Source organism: Pan paniscus, chromosome 8, assembly GCF_029289425.2.
Source record: "Pan paniscus chromosome 8, NHGRI_mPanPan1-v2.0_pri, whole genome shotgun sequence".
Taxonomy (NCBI): domain Eukaryota; kingdom Metazoa; phylum Chordata; class Mammalia; order Primates; family Hominidae; genus Pan; species Pan paniscus.
The window spans coordinates 114,322,788-114,344,923 of record NC_073257.2 but is presented as its reverse complement, the minus strand read 5'-3'; the positions used below and the strand labels follow the sequence as shown (position 1 = coordinate 114,344,923).

Below are 22,136 nucleotides of genomic sequence, written 5' to 3'. Positions count from 1 at the left end.
CGGATCACAAGGTCAGGATATCGAGACCATCCTGGCCAACATGGTGAAATCCCGTCTCTACTAAAATACAAAAAATTAGCCGAGCACGGTGGCACACGCCTATAGTCCCAGCAACTCGGGAGGCTGAGGCAGGGGAATCGCTTGAACCCGGGGGGTTGCAGTGAGCCGAGATCGCGCCACTGCACTCCAGCCTGGGCAACAGAGTGAGACTCTGTCTCAAAAAGTAGTAATAAATAAAAAAATTTAAAAAATTATGTGGAATGTGGTGAGGCACACCTGTAGTTCCAACTACTCAGGAGGCTAAGGTGGGAGGATTGCTTGAGCCCAGGAGGCTGAGGCTGCAGTAAGCTATGACCACACCACTGCTCTCCAGCCTGGGTGAAAGAGACTCTTGCCTAAAAAAAAAATTTTCTTCATAACAAAGTGCTGGCGGGGGGTGGGGGGCGGTTAGGAAATATCCTGGGGTGTATCATTGGTGGAAGCGATAGACCATTTAAACTAGCTTAAAATAAAGAAGGAATTTACTGGCCTGTGTAAGTTAAGTCCAGGACCCTTTCTGATTTCTGTCCCGGGAAAAGCAAAAAATCCCCTCCACCCAACAAGAAAATAAAGTCCTAGGCTTGCCTTGCATTGGCCCATATCATGTCAAGGGCTAGCCCAAGTCAATCACTATGGCCAGAGGGATGGCTGTGCTGAAAGGCTTAGCCCTAAATCACCCAAACCTAAGGATACAATAGATTCAACTCCACCAGAACTACTTTCCTGAGAATAGATAAGGTGTGGGACTTCAAAATACTGGGGACTGGCACTGGAATCAGGGTGAACAAATACTGAGAAACTCACAGCTTGGCCATTATTTTTCTCATTTTGCCTGAAAATTTCCTTCCCAGGCTCCACTTGAGCTTCGTCTTGCTTGCTCCCCACTCTCCACCCAGAAGAGATGGAAAACCTGGCCAGTGCCATGGGTCCACTACTGAACTCCAGGCTGGGGTGTGGTCAGTCCATGGATAGCCGTGAATACTCCCAGGTGCTGGGATTTTAGGACAGGGACGAAGTTATAAACAGGAGCAGGGAGGTGTATTAGTTTCCTACTGATGTTGTAACAAATCACCACAAACTTGGTGGCTGAAAACAAGACAAGTTTATTTTCTTACAGTCCTGGCAGTCAGAAATCTGAAATGGCTCACTGACAAGGGGTTGGCAGGACCACATCCCTTCTGGAGGCTCCAGGGGAGAATCCATTTTCTTGCTTTTTTCAGCTCCCAGAGCCTGCCTGCATTCCCTGGCTCATGACCGTCTTCCGTATTCAAAGCCGGTGATGGCTGGTTAAGTCTTTCACTCATTGCATCACTCTGCCTCTGACTCCGCCACCTCACTATTCCACAGTTAAGGACCCTTGTGATTACATTGGGTCCACCCAGATAATCCAGGATCATCTCCTTATCTTAAGGTCAGCCCATTAGCAACCTTACTGCCTTCTGCAACCTTACTTCTCCCTGGTCATGTAATATAACATATTCGCAGGTTTCCGGGGTGACATTATGAACATTTTGGGGGGGGAATGTCTTTTAAATTCTCTCATTCTGGAACCAGTCCTTACAGCAGAGAGAGGGCGAGGTTCCTAAGGAGTTTTGTAATGGGGCCCTTGAGATTTCAGCACCCCAGCATTTTAAATTTTTCCTGAGCAATTAATACTTAAAATTTTAAAGTTTTTTGTATGTATTTGTGGGGTATATATGATGTTTTGATACAGGCATGCAATGTGAACTAATCACATAATGGAGAATGGAGTGCCCCCCAGCATTTTTAGTGACTAAAAAAATGAGAATTCTGATCACAGGCCAGGCACGGTGGCTCAAGCCTATAATCCCAGTACTTTGGGAAGCCAAGGCAGGATGATCACCTGAGCCCAGGAGTTCAAGACCAGCCTGGGTAACATAGTGGGATCTCATCTCTACAAAAATTAGTCGGGTGTGGTTGGTGCACACCTGTGGTCCTAGCTACTCAGGAAGCTGAGGTAGGAGGATCACTTGAGCCCGGATCAAGGTTGCAGTGAGCCCTGGTCATGTCACTGAACTCCTGTGGGGAAAAGAAAGAGAGATCAGATTGTTACTGTGTCTGTGTAGAAAAAAGTAGACATAGGAGACTCCATTTTGTTCTGTAAGAAAAATTCTTCTGCCTTAAGATGCTGTTAATCTGTAACCCTACCCCCAACCCTGTGCTCCCTGAGACATGTGCTGTGTCAACTCAGGGTTAAATGGCTTAAGGGCTGTGCAAGGTGTGCTTTGTTAAACAAACGCTTGAAGGCAGCATGCTTGTTAAGAGTCATCACCACTCCCTAATCTCAAGTACCCAGGGACACAAAACACTGCGGAAGGCCACAGGGACCTCTGCCTAGGAAAGCCAGGTATTGTCCAAGGTTTCTCCCTATGTGATAGCCTGAGATTTGGCCTCGTGGGAAGGGAAAGACCTGACCGTCCCCCAGCCCGACACCCGTAAAGGGTCTGTGCTGAGGAGGATTAGTAAAAGAGGAAGGAACGCCTCGTTGCAGTTCAGACAAGAGGAAGGCATCTGTCTCCTGCTCATCCCTGGGCAATGGAATGTCTCGCAGTTCAGACAAGAGGAAGGCATCTGTCTCCTGCTCATCCCTGGGCAATGGAATGTCTCGGTGTAAAACCCGATTGTATATTCCATCTGCTGAGATAGGGAAAAACCGCCTTAGGGCTGGAGGTGGGACATGCGGGCAGCAATACTGCTCTTCAAGGCATTGGGATGTTTATGTGTATACATATCTAAAGCACAGCACTTAATTCTTTACCTTATGATGCAGAGACCTTTGTTCACGTGTTTACCTGCTGACCTTCTCTCCACTATTATCCTATGACCCTGCCACATCCCCCTCTCCGAGAAACACCCAATAATGATCAATAAATACTAAGGGAACTCAGAGGCTGGGGGGATCCTCCGTGTGCTGAACGCCGGTCCCATGGGCCCCCTTTTTTCTTTCTCTATACCTTGTCTCTGTGTCTCTTTCTTTTCCAAGTCTCTCGTTCCACCTAACGAGAAAAACCCACAGGTGTGGAGGGGCAACCCACCCCTTCACACTCCAGCCTGGGTGACAGAATGAGACCTTGTCAAAAAGAAAAAAAAAAGAAAAAAAATTCTGATCAGGCCGATGCTTGCTTGCACGTGCTAACCACTCACTTTTTGCCCAATATTCCTTGTTCCCACAATATAAACTGCTGATGTGCTGTTTCTTGGTCAAGCAGGAAGAGGTAACTTTGTGGTCATGAAAAAAAATTGCAGGCCGGGCACAGTGGCTCACGCCTGTAATCCCAGCACTTTGGGAGGCCGAGGTGGGTGAATCACCCGAGGTCTGGAGTTCAAGACCAGCTGACCAATATGGTGAAACTCTGTCTCTACTAAAAATACAAAAAATTAGCTGGCCGTGGTGGCGCATGCCTGTAATCCCAGCTACTTGGGAGGCTGAGATAGGAGAATGGCTTGAACCCGGGAGGCGGAGGTTGCAGTGAGCCAAGATCCCCGCCATTGCACTCCAGCCTGGGCAAAAAGAGCAAAACTCCGTCTCAAAAAAAAAAAAAATTGCAGGAATGAATGCCTTGAAGGACGTTGTGACCAGCTGCTGATGCCCAGAAGTCTGGTGGCTCAAGGGGTTATCTGAGACTGAAGAAACACAGACTTTTACCCTGGGTTCCCTGAAATGCCCCCTCCGTCACTCCTTAGTCACATAAAAACTCCCTGCTGCTTTTTGAGACAGGCTCTCAGTCTGCCACCCAGGCTGTAGTGCAGTGGTATGAACACAGCTCACTGCAGGCTTGACCTCCTGGGCTCAAGTGATCATTCTGCCTCAGCACCCCAAGTAACTGGAACTACGGGCACATGCCACCATGCCTGGTTTTTTTTTTTTTTTTTTTTTTTGTAGAGCCGGTGTTTCACCATGTTGCCCAGGCTGATCTCGAACTCCTGAGCTCAAGCAGTCCACCTGCCTCAGCCTCCAAAAGTGCTAGGATTACAGGTGTAAGCCACCCTGCTGCTTTTTTTCTGTTAATAGGGATTTGAGAGATTTGCTCTCCCGCCTTCTCACTTTGGCCAAATCAAATAAACCTTTCTCTATCTCCCACTGTTTGGCCTTAGCTGTGCATCAGGTTCACCAGCCTGAATCTGGGTTTCTATGACAGTGTTAGAGTCCAAATGAAACCCTAACCAGGCCCCTTTTTTCCATCCACAGCCCAGCCACAGCACCTGCCTTCAAAAGGACTGGCCCGAATTAAGACTTGGAGCAGTGGCTCAGTCACGAATAGCATGACATCACCAGGGTGAGTCACCAAATGGTGGCCACCACCAGAGGGTAGCTGAGTTTTGAGGGATACTGAGAACCCAGAAGAACCTTTCTGTCAGGGCTGCTGGTGATACTGCTTCAGTCAACAGGAGATGGGGAAGGAAAGTGTGGCAACATGGCAGCCCTGCAGCTGGGAGACGGTTTCAGTTTTAATCATCCATAACTACCACTCTCCCCACTGAAGAAGGAAGAGGTGCAGGGGTTGTGACCCACACCAGAAGGGACTGGAACTCAGACAGGGCTCACCCCATCTGGATGAAGCAATCTTCCTGCCTTCATTCAAATGGCTTCTGGCCTTTGACATCAGTTGGACTGGGTTCAAATTCCACTGTGGTACTTACAGGCTGTGTGAACCTGGGACAGTGGCCTAACTTCTCTGAGCCTCTGGTTCCTTATCTACTAAAAGAGCATGACATCACTATGCACTTCACATAGCTATTAAGAATTTAAAGTAGGCCGGGCACAGTAGCTCATCCTTGTAATCCCAAAACTTTGGGAGGCCAAGGTGGGCGGATCATGGGGTTGGGAGTTCAAGACCAGTCTGGCCAATATGGTGAAACGCCATTTCTACTAAAAAATACAAAAATTAGCCAGGTGTGGTGGGGCACGCCTGTAGTCCCACCTACTTGGGAGGCTGAGGCAGAAGAATCGCTTGAACCTGGGAGGCGGAGGTTGCAGTAAGCCAAGATCGTGCCACTGCACTCCAGCCTGGGCGACAGAGCAAGATTCTGTCTCAAAAAAAAAAAAAAAAAGGAAGAAAAGAATTTAAAGCAGCCGGGCGCGATGGCTCACGCCTGTAAAATCAGCACTTTGGGAGGCCAAGGAGGGTGGATCACCTGAGGTCAGGAGTTCGGGACCAGCCTGGCCAACACAGTGAAAACCCCGTCTCTACTAAAACTACAAAAATTAGCAGGAGGTGGTGGTGCACCTGTAATCCCAGCTCCTCGGGAGGCTGAGGTGGGAGAATCGCTTGAACCTGGAAGACGGTGGCTGCAGTGTGCCGAGATCATGCCGCTGCACTCCAGCCTAGACAACAGAGCAAGACCCCATCTCAAAAAAAAAAAAAAAAAAAAAAAATTAAAGCGCTTATTTAACATTCTCGAGTGGGAGGACTTCGAGACAGTCTGCGAGAAGCTCCTGCACAGGTGGGCAATAAGACCAACATTGTGAGCCTGAGTCTTGAGACAGACTGGGGGTTGAATTTTGCCCTTACTATAGCCAGCTGTGTGAGTTGGGATGAGTTATTTAACCTACATAGGCTCCAGTCACTGAATACACTGGACACCAACTGTGAGGCAAGCAGCTTTTTGCTATGGAAAGCAGGGGTAATATCAGTACCCCCCTTCCTCGGATCGACATAACTTGCAGTTAGATGCTCCCAGACAACTCGATTCAGTGTCTGGTGTGCAGGAGTTTCACTCAAATGTGAGGATAACCCAATCCACCTACAGGCGCTGGGAGGCTGGGGTGTAGTGACTGGGAGCTAACCAGATTAGACAGCCATCAGTAATACTGTAGGAAGGGCATCCTTGTAGGGTGGGGCCACTACGACCAGTACGGCTCACCCAGGTGTAGACAGACGCTGGTAGCTCCTGGCCAGCTCAAGGTGTTTCCTTTTGCCTGGTAACCAGGAGGAGTGGCTGAGGCAGGGCATGGAGCGGAGCAACGCAGCTACAAAGTGCGGAGAGGAGCCCCGCTCTGGATCCCGCCGGCTCCCCAAGGCTGAAGGAGACAAGTGAGTGGGGAGTCACTGGGAAGAGCATCCCGGCGGAGGGCTTGAAAAGGCTCCTTATTGTCTGCTGGGAGCCTGAGGCTCTGCCCGACCTTGGGACAAGAGGCAAGGCGGGGAGCTGAATGTTCGATTTGGGATGAATTCCCCCAAAGCCATGAACCGGCGTCCCGGGGAACCGGCCCACAGGGACAGGAGGCGGTTAAGTAGAAAGTCTGTCTACATATCCCTTCCTCCGCCGCAGGTCTGGATCCGCAGGAGCCCCCAGTAAGAACAGCAGCCGCCTGGGAGGCCGACCATGTATGTGTACAGCTGGCCGCCGCCCAAACAGGGTGTCTGGCCGCCGCCGCCGCAGCTGCTCACCTGCACCTACCTGGCCGCCCCTCTGCTGCTGCCCCCAGTCCAGGCCCACAGCTTCCGCAGCCGGCCCGGGAGCCTGCACGCGGGCGAGTGGGCGGCCCCACGGGAATACCACCGCTTCTACGGCCCCGCCGCGCCACCCGAGGCCGCGCCGCCCTGGTGGGCCTGCCCTCCGGCCTACGCCACGACCCTGCGCCGGCCCTGCGCCGCCGCCGGCATCTCGGGACTGTCGCTGCAGGCGCCCGCGGCGGCGGCCGAGAGCTGGGCGCCGTGGCCCGAGGGCGGGAGCCTGCAAACCGAGCTGCGCTGGGGCCTCGTGGAGCGCGCGCGGGGCCCCCCTCTGCAGCTACCGGACTTCGTGCGCCGGGAGCTGCGCCGCGCGTACGGCACCTACCCCCGCGCCGACGTGCGCGTCACCCAGCGCCGCGGCCAGTTCCTGCTGCAGGCGACGCCGCGCGTGCTCGAGCCCGACCACCGCGTGGAGTGGCGCGCGCGGCGCCGGCCCGACAGCGGCGACAGCAGCCCAGCCCGGGAAGCCGCGGAGCGCGGCCGCACCAGGAAGAGCAAGGGCCTGAGCTGAAGCCGCCGCAAGGCCTAGGGGCCGGCCCGCGTGCACGCGCTTGGCTCTTTCCTGTGTGTGCCGCCGCCGACAGGCAGAAGTGAGCCCTCACCTGTGCGCGGGAGGCGGACGCGCTGCTCACCTGTCTTTTTGGCTTCTCCCATGACTGCCTGCCAGTTTCCTGCACTTGTTTCTCTCGCTTCATTGCTGGACGGTGGGAGAAGGGCAAGTGCAAGACGGAATCGAGGGCACCTCTGGGTGTTCTGTACCTCTTTCCTTCTTGCACCTTGGGAAGTGGAGGACGTGGGATGGAAGAAGGGCCTGGACCTCCCTCCTTCCTCCTCCTTCTCCTAAGGAGCTTGCCCTGCAGTAAGCCCCAACTTTCCCTTCCTCTTTTCCCTCTATCAGAGGCGTCGCCCACCCCACTTTCCCACCGCTCCCCTACCCCCGCCTTCCTGCCAAGCCGAGGGGCGACGGTGATCCCCAGCTTAGTAAGAAAAGTAAATAGGCCGGGCGCGGTAGCTCACGCCTGGAATCCCAGCACTGTGGGAGGCCGAGGCGGGCGGATCGCTTGAGCCCAGGAGACCAGGTTGGAGACCAGCCTAGGCAACATGGCGAAACCCTGTCTCTACGAAAAAAAAAAAAACAAAAATTAGCCGGGTGTGCTGGTACACTACTGTAGTCCCACCTACTCGGGAGGCGGAGATGGGAGTATCACCTGAGCCCGAGAGGGCGGGGCTGCAAGGAGCCGTGAACGCACCACTGCACTCCAGCCTGGGTGACTGAAACCCTGTCTCAAAAACAAAAACAAACAAACAAACAAAAACAATAAATAAATGATCGAAGTCAAGTATACACTGCGAGATCATTGTTATGTTTTGGGGTGGTGTTTCTCCATCTGTTTATCTGTTTAATGGGAGTCTTACCGCCCACCCTGGGGTACAGGAAGGTAGGGTGGAGGGGCGTGAAGTTGAACTGGCCCTCTGGAGAAAGCATGTGTCTGATCGCTGGGCCCAGCTGCCCTCTTCACCATCTCCCTCCAAGTGTGCAGGCCAGCACCTTCTAACTCTCCTTGGTCTTTTGGCCCACCACCCGCCGAGATGCTGAGGGCATAAGCTCTATTTTTGAAGTGTGGAAGGCTTCACTAGGAAAGGGATGTCTGAGACCTGAGTTTAGGGCTGGCTCTGACATTTTCTACCTGTGTAACTTAAGGCTTTCTGACTCTCAGTTTCTTCTTCAGTAAAAGAGGCGTAAAAGTAACCCAGCCTAATTGGAAGTTAAGATGAATGTCTCGGCCCGGCGCGGTGGCTCATGCCTGTAATCCCAGCACTTTGGGAGGCCAAGGTGGGCGGATCACGAGGTCAGGAGATCCAGACCATCCTGGCTAACACGGTGAAACCCCGTCTCTACTAAAAATACAAAGAATTAGCCGGGCGAGGTGGTGGGCGCCTGTAGTCCCAGCTACTCGGGAGGCTGAGGCAGGAGAATGGCGTGAACCCGGGAGGCGGAGTTTGCAGTGAACCGAGATGGCCCCACTGCACTCCAGCCTGGGCGACAGAGCGAGACTCCGTCTCAAAAAAAAAAAAAAAAAAAAAAGATGAATGTATCTTCTTGTCTCCCAATTCTTGCTAATAATCGTTAATTCTTAATAGGCTGAGGTTTGCAATATTCTAGGAGTTTTCTGGAATGTTAGGCCACATAGCCAATTTTAACTAGGATCTAGCCAGATTTAAGGCCCAGCTGTAGAAATTTCTTTTACTGAACTTCCATTTGTAACTGACCAATAGTTACCTGGGTATACACAGGTGAGTTATTGAAGCTGTAGGCCAGCTGATTGGGCACTGCTGTATTTGTGAGCTTCTTGGAGAAGTTGTCTCAAACCTCAGCCCTTGGAAAAGGTGTTTCTCCTGATCAGTGGTTTGCTTTTGTCTTTTAAGCGCTACGAATCTCATTACTGATCATATTTTTCTTTTGGTCCTGGTTTCCAAGGAGCTCAGAGCCAAATTTGCTTTGTGTCTTTTTTTTTTTTTTTTTTTTTGAAACAGAGTCTCACTCTGTTGTCCAGGCTGCAGTGTAGTGGCATGATCTCAGCTCACTGCAGCTGCAACCTCCACCTCCTGGTTCAAGCGCTTCTCCTGCCTCAGCCTTCCAAGTAGCTGGGATTATAGGTGTGTGCCACTACGCCCAGCTAATTTTTGTATTTTTAGTAGAAATGGGGTTTTCCCATGATGGCCAGGCTGGTGTCAAACTCCTGGCCTCAAGTGATCTGCCCGCCTTGGCCTCATTAAGTGCTGGGATCACAGGCATGGCCACTGTGCCCGGCCTGCTTAGTGTCTTTTATATAAAACCTGCATCCTGAACTCTGTTATCCCTAGTTTCACCTTATTTTTCCTTTTTAAAAAATTATAAAACACAAGAAGGTGAGGTGGCATAGTGTGATGGGTCTGCTGTGTGACCTTGGGCAAATTAATGTCCATGAAACAGTTTCCCCATCCCAAATGGGGATGATGATACAAAAACCTATCTCATGAGGTTATTGAGAAGATGCCATGATATCTGTGTTTCTACAGTGCACAGAAAGCATTTACCACGGTGCCTGGCATGTGTTAAGTGCTAAAATGTTAGTGTTTGTTTGTTTGTTTGTTTGTTCATTTTGAGATGGAGTCTCAGTCTGTCACCCAGGCTGGAGTGCAGTGGCACAATCTTGGCTCACTGCAACCTCTGCCTCCTGGGTTCCAGCGATTCTCCTGCCTCGGCCTCCCAAGCAGGTGGGACTACAGGCATGTGCCACCACGCCCGGCTAATTTTTTTTTTCTTTTTTTGAGGTGGAGTCTGGCTCTGTCTCCCAGGCTGGAGTGCAGTGGCATGATCTTGACTCACTGCAACCTCTGCCTCCTGGGATTCTCTGCCTCAGCCTCCCAAGTAGCTGGGATTACAGGCGCACGCCACCATGCCTGGCAAATTTTTTTGTATTTTTAGTATGGACAGGGTTTCACCATCTTGGCCAGGCTGGTCTTGAACTCCTGACCCCGTGATCCACCCACCTCAGCCTCCCAAAGTGCTGGGATTACAGGCATGAGCCACCACGCCCAGCCTGTATTTTTTTTTTTTTTTTTTTTTTTTTTTAGTAGAGATAGGGTTTCACCATATTGGTCAGGCTGGTCTTGAACTCCTGACCGCGTGATCTGCCTGCCTCAGCCTCCTAGAGTGCTGGGATTACAGGCATGAGCCACTGCACCTGGCCAGTGTTTGATTTAAACATAGTTTGCAATACAGAAATATGTGATATAGGAAGTTAAATTCTTTTCTGATTTCCCTCACCCCTCAATGATCATTGAGGTCCAATCTACTATTTTTCTATGCACAAAAAATATATATATATATATGTGTGTGTATGTATATATATATATATATGTATGTATTTTAGACGGAGTTTCGCTCTTGTCACCCAGGCTGCTGGAGTGCAATGGTGCCATCTCAGCTCACTGCAACCTCTGCCTCCTGGGTCCAAGCAATTCTTCTCCCAAATAGCTGGGATTAGAGGCACACGCCACCATGCCCGGCTAATTTTTTTGTATTTTTAGTGGAGACAGTGTTTCACCATGTTGGTCAAGCTGGTCTTGAACTGCTGACCTCAAGTGATCCACCCGCCTCAGCCTCCCAAAGTGCTGGGATTACAGGCGTGAGCCACTCCACCCAGGCTTTATTTTTATTTTTATTTCTTATTTCATTTTATTTTATTTTTTTGAGACGGAGTCTCGCTCCATCACCCAGGCTTGAGTGCAGTGGGGCAATCTCAGTTCATTGCAACCTCCACCTCCCGGGTTCAAGCAATTCTCCTGCCGCAGCCTCCAAAGTAGCTGAGATTATGGGTGTGTGCCACCATGCCCAGCTAATTTTTGTATTTTTAGTAGAGACAGTGTTTCACCATGTTGGCCAAGCTGGTCTCAAACTGCTGACCTCAGGTAATCCATCCGCCTCAAACTCCCAAAGTGGTGAGATTACAGGTGTCAGCCATCACATCCGGTCTATTTTTATTTTTGATTTAGAAAATAAGTGTCAGAACTTACTTTAGAATAAGATAATCAGGGATGGCTTCTCTGAGCAGGTGACATTTAAACTGAGATCTAAAGAATGCAAAGTTAACCATGCAGAGAAGGGTGAGGGGGAGGCCAGGCAGAGAGTATGGTGAGTGCAGAAGCCCTAAAGAGTGAAAGTTATCTTCATTCACTTAACAGGCATTGAGAGCCCAAATATGCCAGTCAGAATTCCAGGTACTGGGGCTACAGCAGAAAACCAAACAAGTCTCTGCCCTCATGGATCTTACATTAGAGGTGTAACAGAGGAGGAGAGACTGACAAGCAAATAGGTGAATATGTGATATAGCGTCAAATAGTGATAATTGATGGGTGGTGTTTTAAATGGGATTGAGGAGGCTTCTCCCAAGAGGTGACTTGAGTATAGTCATAATAAAGACCTTTGCAAGTCATTTGAGTACCTGGGGAAGAAAAGCAGGTATGACCACCCTGTGGATGAGTGTCCTTGTCCTGTGAGCAAGCACATGTGATAAGAGATTAAGCAGAACCTGTGGTGCAATGAAGCTGTATTGAGAATTTTGGATTTTATTCTTTTTTTTTTTTTTTTGAGACGGAGTCTCACTCTGTCGCCCAGGCTGGGCTGGAGTGCAGTGGCGTGATCTCTGTTCACTGCAATCTCCGCCTCTTTGATTCAAGTGATTCTCCTGCCTCAGCCTCCTGAGTAGCTATAGCTGGGATTACAGGCACGCACCACTATGGCCGGCTAATTTTTTGTATTTTTAGTAGAGATGGGGTTTCACCATGTTGGTCAGGCTGGTCTCGAACTCCTGACCTTGTGATCCACCCACCTCGGCCTCGCAAAGTGCTGGGATTACAGGAGCAAGCCACAGTGCCCGGCTGGATTTTATTATTAGTGGGTGGAGGGTTATGAGCATAGGAGTAATGTTATCAGATTTAAAAATTATTATTATTCTGGCTGCTATGTGGAAAAGAGACTATAGAGGGGTCATCATGGAAATGGGGGGCAGTTAGGCTTTGAAGTACAGTCATGCACCCCACAATGACGGTTCAGTTGACGACGGAGCGCATATATGATGGTGGTCCCTTAAGATTATAATGCTATATTCTTACTGTAACTTTTCTATGTTTAGATACACAAACACTTACCATTGTGTTCAATTGTCTTCAGTATTCAGTACAGCCTCAAACTGTACAGGTTTGTAGCCTAGGAGCAATAGGCTCTACCATATGGCCTAGGTGTGTAGTAGGCTTTACCATCTAGATTTGTGTAAGTACACTCTAGAATGTTCAGACAATGACAAAATGGCCTAATGATGCACTTCTCAGAATGTATCCCCATCATTAAGCAATACATGACTGTAATACAGGAAATAGAAGAGATGACTTCGTTTTATTTGGAAGTAGTAAGGGTGATGAGAAAATAAATGTCCTTGAATATGCATCTTTGTTCACATATACAAGTATTAAATTGTCGAATGTAAAGTCTTTGAGATGGAAACTGAATCACTGAACAATGACAGCTAGTAGCAATAAGAATGACCAAAATCCAGGTCTTCAGTTCTTTTTTTTTTTTTTTTTTTTGTGGGGGGACAGAGTCTCACTCTGTCGCCCGGGCTGGAGTGCAATGGCGCAATCTCAGCAGCTCACTGCAACCTCCGCCTCGCAGGTTCAAGCGATTCTCCTGCCTCAGCCTCCTGAGTAGCTGGGATTACAGGCGCCCACCACCATGCCCAACTAATTTTTGGATTTTTAGTAGAGACTGGGTTTCACCATGTTGGCCAGTCTGGTCTCGAACTCCTGACCTCGTGATTGGCCCTCCTCGGCCTCCCAAAGTGCTAGGATTACAGGTGTGAGCCACCGCACCCGGCCGCTTCAGGTCTTTAGTTCTAAATTCCATTCCCAACTAAAAGGAATGAGGGTCCTTGGGAAAATGGCTGATTCCAGGTCTGGGGCAGTGAAGGTACATGAGGAGCCTAGAACAACTTATTCCAAAAAATAAAGGACTGCTCAAAAATGTCAAAAGTACAGCTGGGCGCGGTGGCTCACGCCTGTAATCCCAGCACTTTGGGAGGCGGAGGCGGGCGGATCACGAGGTCAGGAGATCAAGACCATCCTGGCTAACACGGTGAAACCCCGTCTCTACTAAAAATACAAAAAATTAGCCGGGCGTGGTGGCGGGCGCCTGTAGTCCCAGCTACTCGGGAGGCTGAGGCAGGAAAATGGCGTGAACCTGGGAGGTGGAGCTTGCAGTGAGCCGAGATGGCGCCACTGCACTGCAGCCTGGGCGATAGAGTGAGACTCCATCTCAAAAAAAAAAAGTCAAAAGTACAAAGAAGCCAGCTTCAAGGGACTTCCACTGGCCAAATTAGGGACAATTTAAGCATCAAAACAAATAATGACAGTAATTCATTATAACTCATTGAAAAAAATAAGAATCCATAAGTCCATACTAATAATCACTAAATAAATAAATATGAAGGAAAAACTAATCCTTACAGTAGAAGGAATAATAAAATTAGAAAATTGCCATTCCCAGTGCGGTGGCTCACGCCTGTAATCCCAGCACTTTGGGAGGCCGAGGCGGGCAGATCGATCACCTGAGGTCGGGAGTTGGAGACCAGCCTGACCAACATGGAGAAACCCCATCTCTATTAACAGTACAAAATTAGCCAGGCATGGTGGCACATGCCTGTAATCCCAGCTACTCGGGAGGCTGAGGCAGAAGAATTGCTTGAACCCAGGAGGCGGAGATTGTGGTAAGCTGAGATCGCAGCCATTGCACTCCAGCCTGGGCAACAAGAGTGAAACTCCATCTCGGGGAAAAAAAAAAAGAAAAGAAAAGAAAAGAAAAAAAGGCTGGGCGCCATGGCTCACGCCTGTAATCCCAGCACTTTGGGAGGCCGAGGTGGGCAGTTCACCTGAGGTCAGAAGTTCAAGACAGCCTGGTCAACATGGTGAAACCCCGTCTCTACTAAATATACAAAAATTAGGCGGGCGTGGTGGCGGGCGCCTGTAATCCCAGCTACTCGGGAGGCTGAGGCAGGAGCATTGCTCGAACCCGGGAGGCAGAGGTTGCAGTGAGCTGCTGAGATCGCGCCATTGCGCTCCAGCCTGGGCAACAAGAGCGAAACTTCTTCTCAAAAAAAAAAAAGAAAGGAAAGAAAAGAAAATTGCCATTCCCATCCCAGCCATCATAGTAATAATTGATTCAGGTGATACTAAATTGATTCAGGTCACTCATGGATAATAAAACTAATGAGTACAAATTTGAATAAAAACAGGATATTTATTTAGTTTAGTTTCAAAATATGTTCCAATAAGATATTTATTAATTACAAAGCGAAAAAGAGTAAGCTAGTCGTATAATAGGGAAAACTGGTGTATATCACCTTAACTAAGTTATCAAAGCTGTAGGGTCCCCCAGTGTCTGTCCCCTATTTCTGTGTCTTGACCCAAAGATCACAGAGTCCTTTTGATCCCTCTGTGACCCAACATGTTTTACCCTGAAGGCTTGAACCCACACTGGGGTCTTGAACATTTCCTGGCACTGATAAAATTATCTAGGTTGTTACCAAAACAGAAAGAAACAAGCCCCAGCCCTGAGCCAAATGCCTTAAAGGCTCACATAAACTCTATCCCCTGACCACTTTGCTTGGATATACCTAGGGGGATCACCGCTTTTCTGTTACTGTCTGTCGTGAGGATTGCTGTAGCACTCTGTACGTAAGGTTCCCCTAATAAATGCTTTGGACTGGCTGACCATGGCAGCTCACATCTGTGATCCTAGCACTTTGGGAGGCTGAGGAAGGAGGATGGCATGAGCTCAGTAGTTTGAGACCAGCCTGGGCAACATAGCAAGACCTCTCTCTACTAAAAAAAAAAAAAATTAGCTGGGTGTGGGGGTGTCTGCCTGTAGTCCCAGCTACTTGGGAGACTGAGGTGGGAGGATCGCTTGAGCCCAAGAGATTGAGGCTGCAGTAAGCTATGATTGTGTGACTGCACTCCAGTCTGGGCAACAGAGCAAGCGAGACCCTGTCTAAATGAATAAATAAATGCTTTGGACTGATCACCCTGTTGTTTATTTAGTGCTAAGTGCTACTTCCCTTGGAATCCCAACTGGCCCCACCTGGAAAAGGTCTGGGGCACTCCCTTGTGGAAACTCCCCTGCTAAGGCTTTTGGGGTGATTCCAACTGTGGGTTCAGCAGGATGAAACAAGTTGACATTATCATTAGAGGGGACAAATCAACATCATAAGCTTCCTGATATGTTAAAAAACACAACATCAGTTCAGCAGTAATGCAGTCATGAGGAAACCTCAGATAAACCTAAACGGAGAGATGATTCCACTTGTCTGTATTGCTCAAAAATGGCAATGTCATAAAAGACTATGACACCAGCCCAGCGCGGTGGCTCAAACCTGTAATTTCATCACTTTAGGAGGCCTAGGTGGGTGTATCGCTTGAACCCCAGAGTTCGAGGACAGCCTGGGACACATAGAAAAACCTCATCTCTACAAAAAATACAAAAATTAGCTGGGCATGCTGATGTGCACCTGTGGTCCCAACTACTCATGAGGCTGAGGTGGGAGGATCGCTTGAGCCTGGCAGGTACAGGCAGCAGTGAGCTGTGATCATGCCACTGCACTCCAGCCTGAGTGACAAAGTGAGACCCTGTCTCAAAAAAAGACTATGGGAACTTGAGAAATGTCTCAGATTCAAAGGAGGCTAAAAAGGCATGAAAACTAAATGCAATGCATAATCCTGGATTGGATCCTGAACCAAAATAAAACCTGTTACGAAGGACATTACTGGGACAAGTAGCAAGATTTGAATAAGAACTATAGATTATGCTCAGCCATGGGGATAAGATCATGCCCAGCCCTTTCTTTTCTTTCTTTCTTTCTTTCTTTTTTTTTTTTTTTTTTTTTTTGAGATGGAGTCTTGCTCTGTCGCCCAGGCTGGAGTGCAGTGGCACAATCTTGGCTCACTGAAAGCTCTGCCTCCTGGGTTCACGCCATTCTCCTGCCTCAGCCTCCAGAGTAGCTGGGACTACAGGCCGCCACCACGCCCGGCTCATTTTTTGTATTTTTAGTAGAGACGGGGTTTTACTGTGTTAGCCAGGATGGTCTCGATCTCCTGACCTCCTGATCTGCCCGCCTCGGCCTCCCAAAGTGCTGGGATTACAGGCGTGAGCCACTGTGCCCAGCCTTGTTTTTAATTTTTTATAGAGACAGGGTCTAGGAGATGTTGCCAGGTGGTCTTAAAGGATCCTCCCACTTCAGCCTCCTAAAGCACTGGCATAACAGGTATGAGTCATTGTACTGGGACCCAGCCAATGAGCTTTTTTTTTTAAATCCCCTTGAGACAGGGTCTCACTCTGTTGCCCAGGGCTGGAGTGCAGTGGCAGAATCATTGCTCACTGCAGCCTCGACCTTTTGGGCTCAATCAATCCTCCCTCCTCAGCTTCCCTAGTAACTGGGACTATAGGCGTGTGCCACTACACCCAGCTAAGTTTTTATATTTTTAGTAGAGACAGGGTTTCACCACGTTGCCCAGGTTGGCCTCAAAGGAACTCCTGGACTCAAGTGATCCACTTGCTTTGATCTCCCAAAGTGCTGGGATTACAGGCGTGAGCCACTGCACGAGTGAGCTTTTTTTTTTTTTTGAGACAGAGTCTCTCTCTGTCACCCAGGCTGGAGTGCACTGGCGCCATCTCAGCTCACTGCAACCTCCACCTCCTGGGTTCAAGCAATTCTCCTGCCTCAGCCTTCTGAGTAGCTGGGACTACAGGCGCCCGCCACCACGCCCGGCTAATTTTTGTGTTTTTAGTAGACACAGGGATTCACCGTGTTGGCCAGGATGGTCTTGATCTCCTGACCTCGTGACCCACCCGCCTCGGCCTCCCAAAGTGCTGGGATTACAGGCGTGAGCCACCACGCCCGGCCGAGCTTATCTTTTAAACCTCTTTTTTACATAGTGCTAACATTAGACAGTATTTACTTTTTCAAAATAATTTATTTATTTTTATTTATTTGTTTTGAGACAGATCTTGCTCTGTCGCCCAGGCTCGAGTGCACTGGTGCAATTACTGCTCCCTGCAGCCTCACACTCTTGGGCTCAAGTGATCCTTCTGCCTCAGGCTCCTGAATAGCTGGGAATACAAGCCCTCGCCAATGCACCTGGCTTTTTTTTTTTTTTTTTTTTGAGACAGAGTCTCACTCTGTCGCCCAGGCTGGAGTGCGGTGGCGTGATCTCGGCTCACTGCAAGCCCCGCCTCCCAGGTTCAAGCCATTCTCTTGCCTCAGCCTCCCGAGTATCTGGGACTACAGGCGCCCGCCACCATGCCCGGATAATTTTTTGTATTTTTAGTAGAGATGGGGTTTCACCATGTTAGCCAGGATGGTCTTGATCTCCTGACCTCGTGATCCACCCGCTTCGGCCTCCCAAAGTGCAGGGATTACAGGCATGAGCCACTGCGCCCGGCCGCACCTTGCTTTGATTTTACTTTTTTTTTTAATTTTTTTTTTTTTTGAGACGGAGTCTTGCTCTGTCCCCCAGGCTGGAGTGCAGTGGCGCGATCTCGGCTCACTGCAAGCTCCGCCTCCCGGGTTCACGCCATTCTCCTGCCTTAGCCTCCCGAGTAGCTGGGACTACAGGCGCCCGCCACCATGCCTGGCTAATTTTTTGTATTTTTTTAGTAGAGATGGGGTTTCACCATGTTAGCCAGGGTGGTCTCAATCTCCTGACCTCGTGATCCTCCCACCTCGGCCTCCCAAAGTGCTGGGATTACAGGTGTGAGCCACTGCGCCCAGCCTACTTTTATTTTTTGTTTATTTTATTTTTTGAGACGTAGTCTCATTCTGTTGCCCAGGCTGGAGTGCAGTGGCATGATCGTGGCTCACTGCAATCTCTGCCTCCCAGGTACAAGTGATTCTCTTGCCTCAGCCTCCCAGGTAGCTGGGATTACAGGCACCTGCCACTATGCCTGGCTAATTTTTCTATTTGTATTTTTAGTAGAGATGGGGTTTCGCCATGTGGGCTTGGCTGGTCTCGAACTCCTGACTTCAGGTGATCCGCCCACCTGGGCCTCCCAAATTGCTGAGATTAGAGGAGTGAGCCACCACACCCAGCCTGATTTTACTTTTTAATGTTGGAGAATTGTGTGCATGCTGGTGAGCATTCTCAAATCCTTTTTTGAAACAATGCAGGCTTCAAATAAATGATGAGTCCCACTCCAGCATAAGGTGTGTTGTGTATTCACTTCCCTCTCTGTCCTCTTGGGTCCAGAAGTCTTGGGTCTTTTTTTTTTTTTTTTGGGGACGGAGTCTGGCTCTGTTGCCCAGGCTGGAGTGCAGTGGCGCGATCTCGGCTCACCGCAAACTCTGCCTCCCAGGTTCATGCCATTCTCCTGCATCAGCCTCCTAAGTAGCTGGGACTACAGGCGCCCGCCACCGCACCCGGCTAATTTTTTGTATTTTTAGTAGAGACGGGGTTTCACCGTGTTAGGCAGGATGGTCTCGATCTCCTGACCTCGTGATCCTCTGATCCTTCCGCTTCAGCCTCCCAAAGTGCTGGGATTACAGGCGTGAGCCACTGCGCCCGGCCTAGAAGTCTTGGGTCTTGAAGTCTCTTGGGTCTTGAAGTCTCTCAATGTCCCCCACCTCTGAGGATCTGCATTCTCTTAGCCATTCCTCCCTGGGGCATTCTCTGGAAGTGGCCCTGGACTGCACACAGTTTACCCCTAGCCCCAGCCCCAGTGAGGGAGGAGGGCCCCTGACTGCAGGCGTTTTGAAGGAGGTGCTACCACTCACTGAGTCCAGCATCCCATTTCACTCCAGGCCCTGTTGATGTGAGCCCTGGAGGAAGCACAGATGCTTCCTTGTTTGATCTTTTTTTTTTTTGAAATTAACTTAGAAGCTCAGAACTCACAAAACTTCTGGGCTGCCAGGGACCTTGCCGTTCATCTGGTTCGATCTCTTCAATTTACATTATGCTGGGAAACCAGAGCCATCAAGAAGGAGTGCTTCACCGGAGCTCAAACTGTAGGCAGGAATCCAGGACTCTTAGCTCCCAGCGGGGCCTGGGCCTCCAAGCCCTGACCTGATGGCCTCCTCCTCCTGGCCCTGCCCCAGCCTTACCTGTCGCCCAATCCATTTTGTCAGGACCCCCTCAGTCAACAAGCCCTGACTGACCAATTTCAAGCCCTCCTCCACCCCGCAATGACCTTACCTTTGTCTGGCTCACATTCTACTCAAGGGAATAAAATAGGAATCATAACATTACACACTTATGAGAACTTGCTCTATGCCAGGCACCACGTTAAAGCCCTGAACAGAAACTATCAACACATTTAATTTAATCTTCACAAAACCTTGATGTGGATATAATTACATCCCATGGATGCAATTATCATTCCCATTTGCAGATGAGAAAACTGAGGGCCATTGATGTTAACAACTTACCCAAGGCTATACCCCAAGAATGTCCCTGGGAAATTTGATTGTAATTTTCTTATCTTTTTTTTTCTTTTCTTTTCTTTTTTTTTTTCTTTTTGAGAGAGAGACAGGGTCTTGCTCTGTGGCCCAGGCTGGAGTGCAGTGGTATGATCTTGGCTCACTGCCACCTCTGCCTCTCAGGCTCAAGCCATCCTCCCATCTCAGCCTCCTGAGTAACTGAGACTATAGGCACGCACCACCATGCCTGGCTAACTGATCGCAGTCTTAACCTGTAGGTCAAACTGTCTCTTCATACAGGAGACAAACTCAACAAAAATGCAAGGAATATTTATTGAACAGCTACTATATGCTGGACGCTGGACTAGACCCTACAGGGCTCATGAAGAGGGGTGTGGAGGATCTGTAAGAGATCATATGCACTGTTGGGGAGTTGAGGGAGGCTTCTTGGAAAAGGCATCTGGCTGGGCACAGTGGCTCACGCCTGTAATCCCAGCACTTTGGTAGGCCAAGGCAGGCGGATCACCTGAGGTCGAGAGTTCAAGAGCAGCCTGGCCAACCTGGTGAAACCCCATCTCTACTAAAAATAAAAAATCAGCCAGGCGTGGTGGTGTGTGCCTATAATCCCAGCTACTTGGGAGGCTGAGACAGGAGAATCACTTGAACCCGGGAAGCAGAGGTTGCAGTGAGCCGAGATTGCACCACTACACTCCAGCCTGGGCAAAAGAACAAGACTCCGTCTCCAAAAAAAAAAAAAAAAAAAAATTAGCCAGGTGTGTTGGCACACGCCTGTAGTCCCAGCTACTCGGGGAGGCTGAGGCAGGAGAATCACTTAAACCTGGGAGGTGGAGGTTGCAGTGAGCTGATATTGCGCCACTGCACTCCAGCCTGGGCCACAGAACGAGACTCCATCCCCAAAAAAATAAATAAAAAGGAAAAAAGAAGAGGCATCTGAGAGAGGCTTTGAAGAATGTCCAGGATTCCAACAGACAGTGACAGGCAAGAGGTGTCCCCAGGAGCACTGAGGAAGGACCAGCATGAGAAGTGTGGAGCCGGAGCAGCAGGGGTTCACTAGTGGCAGGTTATGAGCAGGATGCGATGGAAGATCAGGCGTGAAAGCTAAGTGGGGGCCGTACTATAGAAGACTTTCTGGCAGGGTAAAGAGATTTGGGAGAGCCCCTGACGTCTTTGAGCATAAGAGTAGCCCGGGTCAAAGTTATTTAAAGGTTTGGCCAGTGGGCAAGATGTGGGCCTGCAGAAGCACCTGGCTGGGAAGTTGGGAGCCCAAACCATCAGCTGCCCCACGGCCTTGGCATTGATGTTGTAGCACTGCCGGGCACCAGAACTGAGTCCACAGGGCATTGCTAGAGCTCACAGCCTATGGAATTCAGTTCTCAGTGCCAGGTGGCCAAAGTCCTTTCAGCCTGGACGCTGCTCTTGCATGTTCTCTTCTGTGAATTGTCTCCCGTTCCCAGGATGAGTAAGTTGAGGCCCAGGATGGGTCACATAAGGAACTTGTGATACCAAGAGAACTCCTATTCCAGGGAGGGTCTGAGCTTGGAGCTGAAAATGGGGGCCCACAGCTAAGGAAATGGACAGGAGTTCCATAAATTCCAACAGGAATTGGAGTAGGTTAAGAGGGGAGGGGGCTCAGGGCCATGGCAGGGATCCATCTGTCGCTTCCTGCCCAGATGTGTTCCTGGTGGGGCCTGATGTGGGGCTGGAGGGGTGAGGGGCTGGGGAAAGAGCCAGAACACGCACACTGAGAAGGGCATCTCTATGCAAACCAAGGCGCTTTCTGAGCTAAAGGGAGTCCCCAAGATATGGATCCCCAAGATAGGAGCCCAGCCCAGGAGTCCTAGCTCCCCAGAAATCTCCCCAAAACGCTGAATAAAGGTTTGAAGTACCTGGGATAGTGGAGTGGAGGAGAAAGAGTTCCCTGAAGCACACTTTCATTTTCTGGAGAGTTCAGCCGAGGGCTGGGTGCTCCCCTCACTCACATGGCAAAGCTGCAGCCTATCCCAGAGAGGGAAAGCCAAGCCTGAGCCTCAAGGGCACCCCATCCCGACCCCTGCTTGAATCCAGAGAAAGGGACCGCCACTTACCCACGAAACCTCCTCTCTATGGCTCCTGGGGCTGGATCTGCAACGATGTTCTCAGCCGGTGCTCCTTAAATAAGGCCCCCACCCCCGCCCCAGCCGCCTCCCGCCCCCGCCCCATGCTGGCTCTTCTGAGAAAGGAGGAAGGTGTGGGAGGGCCAGGAACCCTGCCCAGAGAGCCCTTTCTAACCTCAAGCCAGAGCGGGACCCCGCCCCCGCCATTCTTTGAAGCCTCCCCTTCCTCACCTTGGTCTCTAACTGAGTTCTTCCCACCCCTTGAGACCAGCCCGCTGGGCTCTCTCTCTACTCTGCCTGAAAAATCTGCCCTTTATGCCAAATTCAAGTCCAGTTTCTCATTTTGAAGCAGGATGATGGGGAATGGAGGTGCTAGGGGAAGCTTCAGCGTAGGTTTCTAGCTTTTCCCACCAGCTAAGGCGATCCAGGCACCCAAACACCAGCTGCAAAATTCACTGGAAGGAATGGCGGTGAAAAGGCATCCCTCTGCCTCCTTTAGCTCT

The 22,136-nt window shown here is 49.9% G+C and overlaps 1 protein-coding gene, 1 long non-coding RNA gene and 1 other non-coding gene across 6 annotated transcripts; 1 reads left to right on the top strand and 2 right to left on the bottom strand.

Annotated features, from left to right (window-relative positions):
• Window positions 1–1,118: 1,118 nt before the first annotated feature.
• Window positions 1,119–21,604, bottom strand: LOC117974710 (uncharacterized). 4 transcript variants are annotated; one of them, XR_008620027.2, is made up of 5 exons: window positions 21,427–21,604; window positions 7,151–19,106; window positions 5,926–6,082; window positions 5,289–5,410; window positions 1,119–2,079 (listed from the first exon to the last, which is right to left on the bottom strand). It is a non-coding gene; the product is annotated as an uncharacterized LOC117974710 (long non-coding RNA). The 4 variants fall into 4 exon arrangements; XR_008620025.1 differs by lacking the exon at window positions 21,427–21,604 and having other exon boundaries at window positions 7,151–20,981; XR_008620026.2 differs by lacking the exons at window positions 5,926–6,082; window positions 21,427–21,604 and having other exon boundaries at window positions 7,151–20,973.
• On the top strand, window positions 5,957–7,143 carry C8H10orf95 (chromosome 8 C10orf95 homolog). Its single transcript, XM_034931381.2, has 2 exons — window positions 5,957–6,095; window positions 6,334–7,143. Exon 2 carries the CDS (start codon window positions 6,388–6,390, stop codon window positions 7,027–7,029), a length of 642 nt encoding a protein of 213 aa, XP_034787272.1. The 5' UTR covers window positions 5,957–6,095; window positions 6,334–6,387; the 3' UTR covers window positions 7,030–7,143.
• MIR146B (microRNA mir-146b) lies at window positions 20,858–20,916 on the bottom strand. Its single transcript, NR_163121.1, has one exon. It is a non-coding gene; the product is annotated as a microRNA mir-146b (primary transcript).
• Window positions 21,605–22,136: the final 532 nt, after the last annotated feature.